This window comes from Chelonia mydas, chromosome 8, assembly GCF_015237465.2.
Source record: "Chelonia mydas isolate rCheMyd1 chromosome 8, rCheMyd1.pri.v2, whole genome shotgun sequence".
Classification (NCBI taxonomy): Eukaryota; Metazoa; Chordata; order Testudines; family Cheloniidae; genus Chelonia; species Chelonia mydas.
Window position 1 is genome coordinate 77,141,485 of NC_057854.1, and position 17,831 is coordinate 77,159,315.

At 38.5% G+C, this 17,831-nt stretch overlaps 1 protein-coding gene across 2 annotated transcripts in view; it reads left to right on the plus strand.

Annotated features, from left to right (window-relative positions):
• Positions 1–17,831, plus strand: part of COL24A1 (collagen type XXIV alpha 1 chain) — a 235,788-nt gene that overhangs the window by 162,513 nt on the left and 55,444 nt on the right. For both annotated transcript variants that reach the window (XM_037906297.2, XM_043552998.1), the window contains exons 29-35: positions 5,998–6,051; positions 6,422–6,466; positions 6,587–6,631; positions 9,417–9,470; positions 12,557–12,610; positions 14,340–14,393; positions 14,612–14,665. In XM_037906297.2, the coding sequence (XP_037762225.1) occupies positions 5,998–6,051; positions 6,422–6,466; positions 6,587–6,631; positions 9,417–9,470; positions 12,557–12,610; positions 14,340–14,393; positions 14,612–14,665 (360 nt within the window). The remainder of the gene's footprint in view (positions 1–5,997; positions 6,052–6,421; positions 6,467–6,586; positions 6,632–9,416; positions 9,471–12,556; positions 12,611–14,339; positions 14,394–14,611; positions 14,666–17,831) is intronic.

The window sequence follows — 17,831 nt, forward strand, 5'->3', positions numbered from 1 at the left end:
GGTGGGAATAATTGTACTTGAGGAGGGGAGTCAATCGGGTTACTCTTCTTAAGATGGGTGAACTTGAGAGCTTGTATGAACCCAGGAGAGGTGTTACTGGAAGTATAAAAGGGCCCTGCTTACAGGAATGCAGCTATTCTTCCTGCTAGCTGCTGTGCCTGCTCACTAGTACCCAGATATCAGTCAGGAGAGCTGTTAGTACCATACTGCTGTGATGCAAGCTAATTTATGCAATAGAAATCTAAGAGTATGTCTACAGTAGAGCAGGTGGTAGAACTTCCAGCTCAAGGAGCCATAGCTACACTAGCTAGCATGGCAAAAATAGAACCATAGCCACCCAAGTGTACCTGTGGTCTCAGACAGGATTGTGCTCAGGACAGCCAAGTCCTCCAACTCTTTGTGCCACTGCAGTTACACTTCTATTTTTAGCATACTAGAGCTAGTGCAGATATGTCTCCTGGAGCTGGAATTTGCACCTTCCCACTCTAGTATAGACATAACCTAAAACATGAGGTGCCAGGTGCTTTTTGTTCTTACTATAACCTCTTCTCTTTCTGCTAATATAACCAGTCTCCCTTTTTATTTTGTAACGATAAAATATAAATTATGGACCAACTTCTGATGTCCTTGCCTGGGCAAAACTCTCATTGAAATCAGGGGGAATTTTCACTGAGCTAGCACTCTTTGCCCTATGTTTAATAAGGATGTGTCCTTGCAAATTAAAGATGATATAATAGCTGTATAAACATGATTGCTTTTGCATGGCAGGGAATGGTAAGAAGAAGAATGAGAAGTTGTTGAGAAATATTTTCATTATTATACATTACACCATTCTTAGTCACTAACATCTTTCAGAGTGAAGTTCAGTATGTTAAAGGTTAGGAGGCATTCATATGTCCCACCTTGAATAAACATTTTATAGTCATTCAAACTCAAGCCTTTCTAAGATGCATGCAAATGATGAGCCAAAGTCAGGGAAGGGGATAGCAGCGCAACTCCATTGAAGCCTATAGAGTTGCACTCACTCCAGCTAGGTCTGAATTTGGTCTAATGAACCTAAATTACAGAAGAATAAGGATATCAACTATGTGAGTTGATGAGATGGGTTCAGTATATTCTTAATAGTACTGAACTGAGAGCAGGAAAGAACGTGTGATCGGTGTGCATGTGGACAAAAATCAGATGGGGTCTGTGATATGTTACTAAGGGCTGAATGTAAGTGTGTATCCTTAATTGTTCAAGGCAAACGGTTTTAAAATTGATGTAACTTTCCATTGTTCTTGCATATTAAACTTGTGGGGGAAAAACATAAGAGTATGCTGTGTTCATTCTTTTTCCTGTGTTTAGGAAACAGGGTGGGGGAGAGAGCTGTTTGTTTATTTGTTTTGTCAGGCAAATATTCCTTGGTTAATTATGATTAAATAATCATAAACATGCATGATAATATATTCCCTCCTCAAAGCTGAACTCATGCGAAAGAAAAAAAGCAGTAGTGATCACTTGGCAGCTGTTTTGCCCAGCTCTGCAGTTCGTAGACTCGTACAGTATGTAGCCTATATTAAATAACTGCAGCCAAATTGTGTGTATTTCCTTCTGCACTAGCTACTGCAGGGAATGATACTAATTCTATCTGATCGAGTTCAACAGTGCCAATAATGAGTCACACAGTAGTATTTATAGGAATGATGCTCTGCTTTTGATAGAGAGTATACAACTGCCCTTCCTTTGGATTCGTATTCTTTGCCCTGTGGCAGGCAAGAGGTTAATACAATACCTAGTATCACTGGACATCATGTTCATTTCCTTTATTTTGTGTTCATTTAATAATTAAATTACGGTGTTTCAAAACCTAGTCCTTGGCTTCTAGTTCTTGCCCCCAAGTTTTATTTTGATTAGCTGACATTTGATTAGTCATGATCAAAGCAGTTGTTAAGTTCTTCCTAATGAATAGACAACTGAAGTCACCTTCCCTTAAAACAGTGGTGGCTCTATGTCCAGCAAAAATTCAATGTGTGCATGACGTACCCCAGATCATACACCCTCCCTATTTAGTTTCTCTATATTCTGCAACTGCTCTACTTAGTATTCTGATTTTCCCCCTTTCCAGTGTCTTCTCTTGCTTATTTGGCTGCTTCCTTGTGTGATGCATTCTTGACTCTCCCTTCAACTTCCAACCTTCTTTAGCTTACTGACCTGTCCACTTGCCCTCTCTGGGATTCTCCATCACTAATGTGTCTCCTTCCTCCACTCTCCCTTAGAAAAGTCTGAGTACCACCTGGTACTACTATCAGATAAGTCAGACAAATGAGGATTTCCAGTAAGTCTACCCAGCCTGCCCTATATATGCATTGCAAGCAAGTGTGCATGCATTAGATGACATGAGCAAGCAATTCTGAACAAGGTAATATGGAACTAAGACTGCTTTACACATTGGGAAAAAGAAGAAAAAATTATGAATGTTGTGTAAGTAGATACGTGGGTTTTATAATAACACTTAGGAATGTACATGACTTTTAGTTGAGCGTTCTCTGTAACGAGTACCATTTATTTGAATAGTTGTAAGAGTGTGCTTGGTGCTATGCAAACCAAAGGTGAAGAAGAGCTTACAATGTGAAAAATAGACACACGCAGGACAGGATGCACTGGGAATCCCAGAGTTGGATTTAATTTAGCTTTTGTTTTTGTATTTCCTTCATTAAAATGATAAATTATCTTCTTATGGGCATCCTAGGAGTTTTTGGTAGGATTATTTTTCTTCTCCTGTGGAAATGTATGGAACATTTTGTTGTGGGGTGTATAGGCTGTTAGGAATCAAAGAATGTTAGACTAGAACTCAGGCAGTGATAAAGTAGTGGCAATAATCAGACATTTTGCTGAATCTAATTAGATGAAGATGTTTTTCTTTCTTCTAAATTATACTGTATAATAATTTAATAATCAGGATTAAAAAGTTATATAAGTTCACTTGGAGTCCAGTCATGTACTCTTATGTAGGTCAAGCTCCCTTTTAAAATCAGGGAATCTTTGGGTCTGATCCAAATCTTATCAAAGTCAGTGGGAGCCTCTCCATTGTCTTCAGTCTGCTTTGGATCAGGCCTTTTTCCGGCAAGGAGATGTGTACTTTTGTTCACCCTTTTACTCCCATTTTCCCTTGAAAGTTACTTCCACATTCTCTGTTCCTTTGCTCTTTATAACAGTTTAGAAAACATACATTATTCCCAGTGCATTTGTGTTTTTAGGTAGGAAAATTTTATAGATTAGATTTTCCTACTTGATGAAAAACCATATATACCAGACAAAGCTTCTTTTCGTTGTTCATTTCTGAGAGCTGTGTGGCTTTGGAAAGAAGGTAGGAGAAGACATGAGCATGTTCTCTCTGGCAAAGAGGTGTTTCTGTTGTAGTTGTTCTACTTGCTGTGTGCAAAATGATGGCCACTCCTGGGAGGCCTGATTTCAGTGAAGGACCCAAGAAAAAGATGGATAAGGCAAGCTTAAGTTGAGCTCTGAGATGTATAGCTGGCATTTCTGAGTCAAGTACAATTCACTGTGTCTGATTTTTCCTTTCTCTGTGTTGTAGAGTATATTAAATGCCTTGTTAAGAGCGAATCAGCTATGCACAGGTGCCCCAGCCCTATCTCTCGGTCTGTCTAGGTTTTTATTAGCATGATAGCTAATCACCTTCCACAATAAGTATATACCAAGGCTGGTTTTGTGCCCAGCCATGCAATATTTAATGAGTTTTGTCAGCGGAAGCAAGGTTGGCCCCAGAATCAGAGTTCAAGTTACATACGACCTACTGAGTGATTTGTTTGGTGCATTACACATCATTCTACGCTCAGTTGTTTATTAGATCAGGGCAGGAGAGATGGTTGGAATAATACAAGAACTGCTCCCAAAACCTGTGCCAAAAACTAAAGGGGTTTCAAAAACGTTAGCCAACTTACCTTTCCCATTGATTTTCATTTTCCTGCCAGAAGCAGAAGTGCGGGAATATCCCTTTTCTCATAAAATGTGCAGTTTAGGAGCCCCATCCTGCATGATTCTGAGCATATTCGGTTCCCAAGAGTCACTGATCACCTGTCACTCTCTCAAGTGTCAGAGAGTTGGGTGCACCGCACCTGTCAGGATCTAGCCCAGTGGTTCTCAAACTTTTGTACTGGTGACCCCTTTCACATAGCAAGCCTCTGAGTGTGACCCCCCCTTATAAATTAAAAACACATTTTATATGTTTAACACCATTATAAATGCTGGAAGCAAAGCAGGCTTTGGGGTGGAGGCTGACAGCTCATGACCCCCCCATGTAATAACCTCACTACCCCCTGAGGGGTCCCAACCCCCAGTTTGAGAACCCCTGATCTAGCCCTTGATTTACATTATTAAATCCAAGTCTGATCAAACAGAATTCTGTGATGCAAGAGGAACACGTGTGAGTCAGACACGTTTTAGAGAGAAAGTGAGCCAGGCAAAACCAGCTAAACATAGTGCTCTTCTGAGAACAGGGTGGTCCCAGGTACCCAAGGAGAGGGTCTTCCAGCAGTTCTCTACTAACCACATACAAGTGTGACGACCGAGAGCAACACTTAGACATTGCTTGCAGCTGCAGCATGTTGTTCACAGTCTTGAGTCTTACACAACATGCTTTCATCTGAGTCCTTGAATTACCAACGAGAAAAATACTGTGTATAATATCGCTCTCGTGACAATGTAGAAATCCTGCATGACTGTCTAGATGGAACAATGTAGCATGCGATCTGAAGAACAAGTGGCCAACAATGTAGGAAACTCTAGACTATCTGGAAGTGTTACTCAGCCATGTTCTGTGCACTTGAAACTGCAGACCATTTTCTTCTGTACACCTCAGTTCACTTTGCTGTATGATACTGCAGATCTTATTTTGCTTTTAAGAAAACTGTATCCATGTTATTAAATACAACATCCTGAAATATTACTGTTCTGACCACATCTGAAGAGAATAATTCATCGAGTCCTTAAATGCTGATGAAGATCTGGTGGTCGTGATTTACTTGTTCTATATCTGTATTAAGTTCTCTTAAATTTATTGTCATGGTGCAAATGGTTCTAATGTTTAGAATCATAAAAACATCCTCCATTCTCAGTATGGATGAGATATCCCTTGTCTTTTTTGGTCATTATCTACTTTTGGTTGTTTTGATTTAGATGCCTACTTATGGACTCAGATGCTTAATTTTAAACAAACACTTTTGAATATTTTTAATTTAAACATTTGCTAATATATAATAATAATAGTACCTAGGTCTTATGCAGCACTTTTCATCTGTAGATCTCAAAGTGCTTTACAAAGGAGATAAATATAATTATTCCCATTTTACAGATATGAATTATAATGCAATATACAGTGTAACTGTAAGTTATCCTTTGTTCATATGTTGGTACTACAAAATCTCAATTTTCAAGAGACACTAGTTAATCTAGAAATAGGGAAGCCCCTGCTGAAAAATAGTTCACCATTTATATTTGGCTTTATATTGGTTTAACATCAGAAGAACTGTACTGTCTAAATTTGAAAGGCCAGATGTTCAGTCCCAGACCAACTTTTTCACATTCAGCTGACAGCATGACCAGATGTGAGCATCCAAATAACCAGTTGTACTTGCAAATGCAGGTTTGTCTGCACAAAATGTGGGTAAGATGCATATGCAAATTAGAAGCATAGAAATAGAGTTTGCCTTCAAGCAGGTTAAACATCTTGTTTAAATATTAAACAGTAAAGGCTTTCTTTTTAGACTCATATTACAGCAAGCTGGAAACTGATTTTATAATAGTTGATGCTTTATTTCACATTTAGCAAAATAAAAAGTGCTTTTCGTCATGTGGAATTTCAGAGCTCCATGCTAAGAGAATGGGTAGTTTTCCATTCAGTTGTACAGCTGATGTGGTATCTTTCTGATAAACCTCTATAGTAGTTACTGTCAGTAGTTTATAATTAAAACCAGAAATCACTTGTTTAATTTTCAGGGTCCAAGGGGTCTAGATGGTCCTCCAGGAGAACAAGGGACACAAGGTATTAAGGTAATTATTTATTTGTTTTGTTCAGTACTGCAGAGGACGCTTATACGGTGTTGACTGATGGAAAAGAAAAAAAAGTAAAGGGCACCATGAAATAGTTTTGAGTTTGCTATTAATTCAGTGAGGGACTCACAATTTTCTGCTTCATTGAGGTTCTTATTTTTATGTATATAGTAGACATGTAGATCTGAATTCTGGTCTCGTTAATCCATAGTAGATGCATCAATTTAAGTGAAGTTACTCCACATTTATACTGGTGTAAATGATGGCACAATTTAGCCCATGGTAGTTTTCTTTTTCTACATGTGTAGTTTTCTGTGTGGCAAATCTAGTAAATTCATACTGAACTCATTCATCGTTGGTTATTTGTCAGGGAGAAAGCGGTGATCCAGGGAAAAAGGGTGTTCATGGACTTATTGTAAGTATCAGAAATGTTCTGGGCATTAGGCACTAATACCTCCACTAGGAATTTTTGCCTGACGTTGGTTTGGAATTTATCTGACATCAGCATTCTCTTTTAATAATTTTATTTGACCAGGGCAAGGCTGGAAACCCTGGAGAAAGGGGTGATTCAGGAGTACCAGTAAGTACTGAAATCTTATAGCACTGCTACAGGAAACAAAACAAAACAAAAAACCTTGCTTCACGCTCAAATGCAAGCGAAATTATTTTCTTTGTACCAGTCATTGAGCTCTGAGAATAATGGTTTGCATTTACTTTGTATAGAACCTTTCATCTGAGGATCTTCAGGCATATTAGTAACATCAATGTACAAAGCATCAGAATTCCTCTGTGACATTATATCTGAGTTTTACAGATGCGTAAACTAATGCGTAAACAGATGGTAGAGTGACATGCTCAAGGTCAAACAGTGGCAGTTACGGGAATGAAACCCAGGAATATCTGATAATAATCCTGTCTATTATTAGAAATGTAATCTTTCAGGTGAGACACTGTCTGTAGGATGTAACTTAAAAGAACATTGCAGCAGAAGAAATCACTGTTGCATAATTGTGGGAGACAGCTAGAAGTTGCCATGCTCATTAGAATAGTTTTATTGCCATTTTTAGAGGAGAAAGCAGCAATGGTATAGAAGAAATGTTACTTTTATACCTTTTACCGTAGAGTTATGTGATCATTGCAGGGATAAAATGTATGTCATATAAACATAACTGGAACTATATGTTAGGACACCTTTCCTTTGAACTGTATACCAATAAAAAAGCTTTTCCATAAGAAAACAAAGCTCAAACTTCTATGAAAATCACACCTTTTCCTATAGTAATATGTTTAACAGACCAGTCACACTATCGTGACTTTTCAAGGGTGATGAGCTAATCGAAAAGAAGTAAGGAAAACAAAGGCAGGAGAATAATACCAATCATATTAGCAATGCAATGCTATGTACTTAAGACTAATAATGTTGGTTGCCATTTTAATCAGGGCCACTTCATAGCTTTGCCTGTTTGTCTAGAGAATTGGAAATTTGCTGCCCCTTGTCAGTTGTTCCACAGAGTATTGTGTGTACCACGTCACACCATTCACTTGGAGGGAGTATGAAGCCACAGTGGTTGCTGACAAGTAGAGAGGTCATGTAGAAAACACACTGAGGAAATGGCATCCCTCAATAAGAGAAGGAAAAGAAAGACAAGGAAGATACCTTGCCCGACCTCTCTTCAGTCTCTGAGCAACTTTCTATTTAAATCCAGTGTTAGGGGTTCAACAAATTTGGAATCTCACATAGTTGTAAATCACATCCTTTTTCAGGTGAGATGTAAAACTGAGGTCCTGACCACTTGTGGTTGTGAAGGACCGCATGGCATTTTTTGCCAGAGTAGAAATTGCCCCTTCAATTTCAGTCAGGTATGGAATTCTTCATTATTTCCTGTTCTACATTGTTGCCTGATATTGCAGTCATTCAAACCAGAAGTCACTTCAGTGCCAGGTGACCTCTATATATACAGTAGATGTAATTCAGTTTATTTATGGAGTTCTTGAGGATCCATTGGGATGAAGGGTGCTATATAAATTCAAGACATTATTCTCTTGATATTCCCCTTTACTTGGTGATAGTCTTTAATTCCACTACAGTGCATAGGTGCTGGAACTGGGGGTGCTCTCGCACCCCCTGACTTGAAGTGGTTTCCATCATATAAAGGGTTCACAGTTTGGTTCAACGGCTCTCAGCACCCCCATTATACAAATTCTTCCAGCACCCCTGCTGCAGAGGAAACCCCCTTTTCTGATGTATTAATCTGTGAACTATGGCTGATTCTGCAGGGTAGGTTGGCCCAAGGGTTCTGTTTTATATAGCTGCACTTAAGTCTAAATTCTGGTTCAGACTCAATAAACACACTGAGTATTTAACTCTACTTGCCTTTGTTTAGCTCACTCTATTTCGTATCTGTATAAATGACTCCGATTACAAACTCAAAGTGGATTTTGACTGAGAAACTTGAGTGTGGCCTCACAAAACTCCCATGTACAATATACCCACTTCTGAGATTACAACTGCTGGGCACCACCACACTGGATGAAAAGATGGGTTCATCTGCCAAACAGGGTCAAAGAAATAGCTAAGGAAGTCCCATGAGTGACTCTAAGCAGATTATGTCTCATTCCCCAGGCAGGCAATAAACCTGTCTAAACAATAGGGCAGGAATGTGTCTTGTTTCTACTGCTGCAGCACAGTGGATGCTGCCTCTTGCTTTCTAACATCTCTTCTGTTTTTTTCTCTTCTGTTCCCAAGGACCCTTAATGAATCTGAGGGGCATTTTCACGTAGTGATCTGTGACAGACAAAAAATAATGTCGAGAGCTCAGTGTTTCATTTCTTCATGGACTCTGGTGTTTATACCAAAGGAACAAATAAAGCAAAACAGCATTAGGTTGAATTAGATATTGTCTGTAGGAACAAGTGAAGTTATTGCAGAGTGTTAAAGGTTGCCATTATGCTTCTATATCTCCTCTTCATGGATGCAAATAGGGTTCTGTCAAACAGTTGAGTAGAACTTGCGTGTGTTGCTATGGTGTAAAGCCTGAGACTTGTCCAATTAATCCCACATATACTGTTTGAGGGACAAAGAGTCCCTTAACACTGTTAGGTCACATGAGAAGTAAGGAGTCTGTCAAGATTTGAAATGGCAAATCAGCAAACCAGCCACCCCCAAATAAATGAAGCACAAGCAGGCTTCAGCTCACTCATGAATCACAAGAGCTGACGTGATAACACAGATCACAAAGGAGAAGGCTAAGCACGTTTCTAGAGGGATTATTTGAGGGAGTTGCTGGGTGTACAGAAGTGGGAAGGAAGTGGCTTTTTACAGAATTTGAAACAGATCTTTTTCCTATTGGTTTTGTTTCTCTTAGGGCTTACCCGGACCTCCTGGAAACATGGGTGACAGAGGCCCTATGGGAGAGCCAGTAAGTTGATCACCATACTTTCCTAATAAAGCTTTTTATATATTGTACTTAATTTCCTGATAACTCGACTTCCACTCTATCAAGGTTTGGAACTGTCACTACTTTTGGAAACTGCACGAAGACTACTTTGGAACAGATTCTGCAGCCCTTTCTTTGGGTAGCTCAACATGAGTAACAGTGGCAGAATCTGGTCCATTATATTATGTGACTTCACACTACTTAGAGACAGACATACTATATGACGTAGTATGTAAATAGAACTTTAAACATAGACATTGATGGTTTCCTTGTTATTTTCAGCCAAGTTTTATGCTAGTTATTCTGGAACCCCATATACTTGGCAGGTTACTGCTCTAACAAAAAAGAGTCTGTTTTAATAAACTTCAGGCATTCTTTTCCTGAATGGTTTGCTGTTCTTATTTTTATTATTACAAAGCCCCCCACACTTTTATGTGGCTAATACTGTAACAAAAAACCATATAGAGAGGCAGTAACTATATACAATGGGCTGGAAGGTATAAACACGGCAAGAATGCTGTTACATCAACAACTCTAAAGCCAAGTCGCAAGTTTATAAATATAATGCAGTAGTGTGTGTTTTTGTGGTGGGACTTGCTAGAAGGCTGCCATTTTATTTTGCAAAACATAAAAACTTGTCAAATAACTTTTTATATTTTATTTTTATTGCCTATGAAAAATTACTTCTTGTTGCAAATGGCATAAAAGTACATTGTTGATATAATCTTAAGATTTACAGTACTCTGTATTCTTTCAAGTGCTGAACAGATGCCTATAAATTCCATAGGATGACATGGATGCCTGCAGGTGGTCATAACGTAATTATTTTGGCTAAAACAGTGGAAAAATTCTGACAGCCTAAGATAAATAATTTAAGTAAATTTTCTTTGATACATTTTAATCTACATATTCTAACTCACTTCCTGCTAAAAGTAGATAGCTATCTTATAAAAACAAATAGATTTCACTTTATAGAAAATCTCCACTAAACATTCTATATTCTAATGTTTATTATTATTAGTCCCCTTCATTGTGTGTCTTTCATCTAATCTAATCTAGTCTAACTCACCTACCAGCCTAGGCAATTTATACTTTGCTCCAATCTGTGGTATCTGAGAGCCTTACAAATTCTAAAGCATAGTATGCGTGTTCATCCTCCCACTATACTGCCAGCGTGAGCCTGATTTGCATGTTTATATATGGGCCAGCAAGCACACTTATGTAATCTAAAGCCATCTACTGTACTCTAATCAATCTACATTTCTACTCTGCTGATCATTGTAGCATTTATGAGTGAAATGCAGCAATTAAGAAAAGTCTCAATTGTGTCCAGGAGCTGACTATTTGCATATTTATGTCAGAGATTTAAGTGGATTTGGTTGGAAAATGTTGTGTATAGTTTCAAAGAGGGCTAAGTAAATGACACAGGATATTGCAAAATAAAATTTTTTTTCTGAGGATTTATCCAAGCAGTCTGCCTTCTTCCTCAGTCAGTGGGTTGCTGCATGTAAGGTAGCTTCAGAGGCCCTGTCACTGGCTTCTCTGCAAAAAGTAAGGAAATATTTTTAGAGAAAAATCCCTAAATTGTTACGTTTGTTTAGCAATTTAATTTAGTTTGTTTAATGTAAAGTAAAGGATTCATTTCACCTAAGTGTCAGACATCTGTTAGTACAGTAATTGGTTACAAACTGTCTTTTGATTAGAATTGAAAGTGGTCTCAGCATTATTCAAAATGTTCCTGGATTTGTTTGGCTTCTGGTGTTCCACAGGAGTGGTATAGTGCCAAGCCCGCAGTCTGAGCTCCGTGGGAATATGGGGAGATGTTTGGCTCCTAAATCAGACTTAAGCTTTATAACAATAAAGCTGAGGAAGACTACGGAGGTGCTGCAAGCCAAAACCAAGGCAATCCTGGTTCAGCCTGGATAGATCCCTAATAGTGTATTCATTGCAGTTCTTAGTTGTTGATTGTACTTAAATGACATTGCCGAGTAATTTAGGGATACCGCTGTTGAAATCTTCCCAGCAATATCTAATTAGCTCCGGTGCCAGAAAAGAGGAAGAGGCTGCTTTTATTAATACTAGCAAGTCAAGAGGAACAGCAAGACCACATGCGCAATCCATGTCCTGAGAAGGTGTACAGGGAAATTAGCTGCTTGGAAGGCTCATATTGCACATATAGATGTAGCACCAAAAATCTTGTTTACTTTAGCATTGAAGGGGTTTCTTTAAAATATAGATGGGTCCAGACCACAGTGTTCAGGTCTGGATCTGATTCTGAATATCCCCAGAGATCAGGGGTGACTACATCCGGGGTTTTGGTTTGTCCTGTTATAGAGTTTGGGCCAAGGGGTGGAGTTCTTAGATGTCTAGAAGCTAACTCTAACTGAAAGTTAGGCACACAAATCTCACTGTCACATAGTATGGATAACTGGAGTTGTACACTGAGTTCACGCACACTGCTTTAGAAATGCATCCCTTAGATGTTACAGTGTCTTACTTATAATATATTGGCTTACAAGAACACTGCTTCATAGTATAGTTACTTACTGAAACTGCCAGAAAGGCTCCAGTCTGCAGTCCCTTACACCTCAGTGACTGTCCTGTGTAAACATTGTTAAATCCATAAAATGAAACATACAGGAGTTGTTTTCAGTTAATTCCATACCAGACTGTAGGCTTTTCTGCAAAACAAACCAGACAAAGAATTAAATAAGTCTTAATTAAACAAAGTCTCCATTAATCAAGAGAAGAATATAGTTTAGATTAGAATTCTCTTCTGGTTCAAGAGAAGAGAGACCAGTGCTATCCTTCTGAAATCTACTTTTAGAATATGTCAAGAGAGGCAATGAAGTCTTCACTGCTATTAACAATGTGCTCTTACAGGGACTAACATCAGTCACAGAATTTGGAAGGAAACACAGTGATGAAGCAAAATAAGATATACTTGATTATGCCAGCTGGCAGTTAAACATGATACATTTAAATAATCTATTATATTATATGGTTAATATTATGTATTTCCTAAATATAACTGAATTATACATACAGAAGATTTTGTTTAATGCTAGGGCCCAAGAGGACAAAAAGGTGATGCTGGCCCTATAGGAGAAATGGGTTTTGAGGTGAGTTTTTTATGCTTTGTCTTTATTTATTTATAATAAATTTCAACAGAAACTTAAGCCACAGAATGTACCTTATCCATGTATTCAAAAACTATATTTCTGTTACCTACAGTGAACTTGAATATCATGTGTAATTAAGAGATTCTCCATTGCTTATGGCTGTTGCAAACAATAATTTGAAAGAAAAAAAGGATGTAATGATGCCAGTGGCTTCTGCAAACCTAATCTCAGGGTATCTTCATCTGGAAGGACAATGGTACATTTGTTGAATGCAGCACTTTCCCAGAAGCAACACCATTCCCTTTGCAATTAATCAGTTTTCACCTATCCAGGGCTGGGGGTTTTCAACTAGAATTTTAAGGGCTGTAAGGGACTCCAAGAGGTCATCTAGTCCATCCCCCCCATGCTGAGGCAGGACCAGGTACACATAGACCATCACTGACAGACGTTTGTCTAACCTGTTCTTTAAAACCTCCGATAACAGGGATGCCATATCCTCCCTTCGTAACCTGTTCCAAGTGCTTAACTATCCTTATAGTTAGAAAGCTTTTCAGAATATCTAAGCTAAATCTCTCTCTCTCTGCAGATTAAGCCCATTACTTCTTGTCCAACCTTCGGTGGACATGGAGAACAGTTGATCATCATCCTCATCATAATAGCCCTTAATATATTTGAAGACCGTTATCAAGGCCCCCTTAGTCATCTTTTCTCAATTCTAAATATGCCGAGTTTTTTTAACTTTCCCTCATAGATCAGGTTTTCTAAACCTTTTATTATTTGTATTGCTCTCCTCTAACCTCTCTCAAATTGTCCATATCATAAAATATGGTGCCCAAAACTGAGCACAACACTCCAACTGAGGCCTTACCAGTGCTGAGTACAGTGGAACTGTTACTTCCTGTGTCTTACATATCATACTCCTGTTAATACACCCCAGAAAGATATTGACTTTTTTGCAACTGTGTCACATTATTGGCTCATAATCAATTTGTGATCCAGTACTGTTGCCTAGCCAGTTATTCCCTATTTTGTATTTGTGCATTTTATTTTTCTTTTCTAAGTGTAGTACTTTGCACTTGTCTTTATTGAATTTCCTCTTTTAGATTTCAGACCAACTTTCCAATTTATCAAGGTCATTTTGAATTCTAATTCTACCCTCCAAAGTGCTTGTAATCCCTCTCAGCTGGGTGTCCTCACAAGTTTTATCAGTATACTCTCCACTCCATTCTCTAAGTCATTCATTAAAAATTAGTGAATACTAGCGCACCCACAACAGACCACTGCGAGACCCCACAAGATACAGCCTCCCAGTTTCACAGCAAACCACTGATAACGACTCTTCAAGTCGTTATGTCACTTCCTAGTGGATCCTCCTAAACATGCATTTGGCTTGTGGTGTAAAAACTGCTGGAATTGTAAGTCGGTATCTGGGAACAAGGTTGCAAAATGTAGAGTTGTGCTTATACTACATGTGTTTCATTATGAAGGATACGGGATTAACAATTCTGTTGAGTCTGTGGTGTATTCCTGAACCTCTACCATACTGCATTCTCTCTTAACACCGCATGTCTCAGGCTAGGCCAAAGAACACAAGTTCCTTTTGTTTTTCAATCATGTAACTGTCCTAGTGCATCACATAGTTTTTGTGTTTGGATCTTTACTGTTTTATTTGATAGTTGTAAAACCATTCTTGGTGATAATGTGTAACAGTAGCTTCTGTACCATATAGGGACCTCCTGGCCCTGAGGGAGAGCCTGGCCTGCAAGGAGAACCAGGTGCAAAGGTAGATGGTGGGATTGTTTTCTTCCGTGTTGCATAAATTTTTCGCTGAATTAAGTAAAAGCAAATCAACTCTCTGTTGTTGATTTAGCTTATTGGGCAATTAAGCAATAAGAAAGAAAATGTCATAGAATACCCATCATCATCAGTAATCCTCATCCTCATTAGAGACAATTTGTTCCCAGCAGTTTAATAGTTTAATTTTCATATTGCATATTTCAGGGAGACATCGGACCTGCTGGCAATGCTGGAGAAACAGGAGAACAAGGTTTAAGGGTGGGTGAAAAATATGATTCTGTTTCCAAAAAGGAGAATGTTTTGAATTTCAGAAATGTCAAGTTGAATGACCTGTATGTGTGAGAGAAATTGAATAAAATGTGTCTTTGATCCGTTTAAAAATAATATTGGCAACACTGTAACGGGTTAATTAAAAAGAGCATAAATTATCATACTAAAATATCTGAGAGTGGGTTTAATTTGTGGAAATAACAATAAGGTTAAGAACATGATTTTCTCAAAGCATTTTAATTAAAATGAGTAAAGACTGGATTTTTAAAAATATATCCATGTAGTATCTGGTGTCACTGAGAGTGAGGTGGTCTAAGCACAGGACTGGGAGTCAAGAACTCCCGAGTTCTAAGCCTAGCTCTGATATTGACACACTTTCCAAGTCACTTAACCTTTCTGTGCCTCAGATTCCCCATCAGCTTACCAACTTTTGAGGGGCGTTGAATGTTTGTAAAAATTCTTTGAAGATGATAATCAAAGAATCATAGGACTAGAAGAGACCTTGAGAGGTCATCTAGTCCAGTCCCCTGCACTCATGGCAGGACTAAATATTATCTAGACCATCCCTGACAGGTGTTTGTCCAAACCTGCTCTTAAAAATCCCCAATGATGGAGATTTCACAGCCTCCCTAGGCAATTTGTTCCAGTGCTTAACCACCCTGACAGTTAGGAAGTTTTTTCTAATGTCCAACCTAAACCTCCCTTGCTGCAGTTTAAGCCCATTGCTTCTTGTCCTATCCTCAGAGGTTCAGAAAAACAGTTTTTCTCCCTCCTCCTAGTAATAACCTTTTACGTACTTGAAAACTGTTATCATGTCCCCCCTCAGTGTTCTCTTTCCCAGACTAAACAAACCCATTTTTTTCAGTGTTCCCTCATAGATCATGTTTTCTAGACCTTTAATTGTTTATGTCGCTCTTCTCTGGATTCTCTCCAGTTTGTCCACATCCTTCCTGAAACGTGGGACCCAGAACTGGACACAATACTCCAGTTGAGACCTAATCAGCCTGGAACAGAGTGGAAGAATGACTTCTCATGTCTTGCTTACAACACTCCTGCTAAGACATCCCAGAAGGATGTTCGCTTTTTTTGCAACAGCATTACACTGTTGACTCATATTTAGCTTGTGGTCCACTATAACCCACAGATCCCTTTCCATAGTACAGTACTCCTTCCTAGGTAGTCATTTCCCATTTTGTATGTGTGCAACTGATTGTTCCTTCCTAAGTGGAGTACTTTGCATTTATCCTTACTGAATTTCATCCTATTTACTTCAGACCATTTCTCCACTTTGTCCAGATCATTTTGAATTTTAATCCTATCCTCCAAAGCACTTGCAACCCCTCCCAGCTTGGTATCAGCCACAAACTATAAGTGTACTCACTATGCCATTATCTAAATCATTGATGAGGATATTGAACAGAACCGGACCCAGAACTGATCCCTGTGGGACCCCACTCGTTATGCCCTTCCAGCATGACTGTGAACCACTGCTAACTACTCTCTGGGAATGGTTTTCCAACCAGTTTTGCATCCATCTTATAGTAGCTCCATCTAAGTGGTATTTCCCTAGTTTGTTTATGAGAAGGTCATGCGAGACAGTATCAAAAGCTTTATTAAAGTCAAGATATACCACGTCTACGGCTTCCCTCCTATCCACAAGGCTTGTTACCCTGTCAAAGAAAGTTATCAGGTTGGTTTGAAACGATTTGTTCTTGACAAATCCATGCTAACTGTCACTTATCACCTTATTATCTTCTAGATGTTTGCAAATTGATTGCTTAATTATTTGCTCCATTATCTTTCCAGGTACAGAAGTTAAGCTGACTGGTCTGTAATTCCCCATGTTGTCCTTATTTCCCTTTTTATAGATTGGCACTATATTTGCCCTTTTCCAGTCTTCTGGAATCTCTCCAGTCTTCCATGACTTTTCAAAGATAATTGCTAATTGCTCAGATATCTCCTCAGTCAGCATCTTGAGTATTCTAGGATGCATTTCATCAGGCCCTGGTGACTTGAAGACATCTAATTTGTCAAAGTAATTTTTAACTTGTTCTTTCCTTATTTTAGCCTCTTCTGATCCAAACTCATTTTCACTGGCATTCACTATGTCAGTATGTCCAATCACCACCAACCTTCTCAGTGAAAACCGTAACAAAGAAGTCATTAAGCACCTCTGCTTAATATATTCAATGAATGCTAAGTATTATTACTACTTCTAGATAGATACATAACATACATACACACAGAGGCATGCAGTGAAACACACAATATCAATCCAAAGAAAAATCCTTTTGTTGATAAGGAAAAACAACAATGCCTAATGTAGTCTTAAACTTTGGACTGTCCAAGTATCAGCGCATGAGGTGGGTCTGATATGGGAGAGGGAGAAGTTTTAAGAATGTATCAATTGTGAGAGCTATTTAGTTATTTTTAATGTTTTTCAATTTTCTGACTTGTGCAAAGTGTTTTATTTTTTACCTGTTACGGAGTTATTGCATTTTTTGCCTTTCTTTTTTGTCTTTTGAGTGTAGAACCACTTTGCCTAGCCTTGTCTTTCCATTTCGAGTTAGTTTCCAGTGGCTAGAGATTTTTCTCTGCATGTCCAATAAATTTTCACTTAGATTAGGATAGGTCTTTGTGTCAGTTAATCCTGTTCTTCCCCAGCCTTGGTCCTCTTTCTCTGTTTGGTTGATCCCTGGGACTTTTCAAAAAACATGGTGAAGCTGTGATATAGTTTGTGACAGATTTTCTCTAGAAAGATTTTGACAAGAATATAAGCAAGACCCTTTCTAACTTAAACTTTAGAATGTAATTGTACATTCCATCAATTCATCAACACCCCGTTTTCTTCCTTTAGACTAGAGAATCCCAAGTGAAGTAGGTTCCAAGATTCTGCTGATCCTTAGAGAAAAGTAAACTCAGCATTAAAAAGTCAACACTTATCACACCACTGTATTTCAGATACCACAAAGTTATTTCCTACGGTGCAGTACACCTGCAATTTGCTGTGAAGGCAAAGTTATGAGTGCTCAGTCTCTCTCAGGATCAGACCCTAATAAAGACAAATATTGCAGAACCTAAAATACCCTGGTATTGTAACTGTTGGTAAGTGATGATTTTTTCATGGACAGTGTTGATCTTGAGCGATATATAT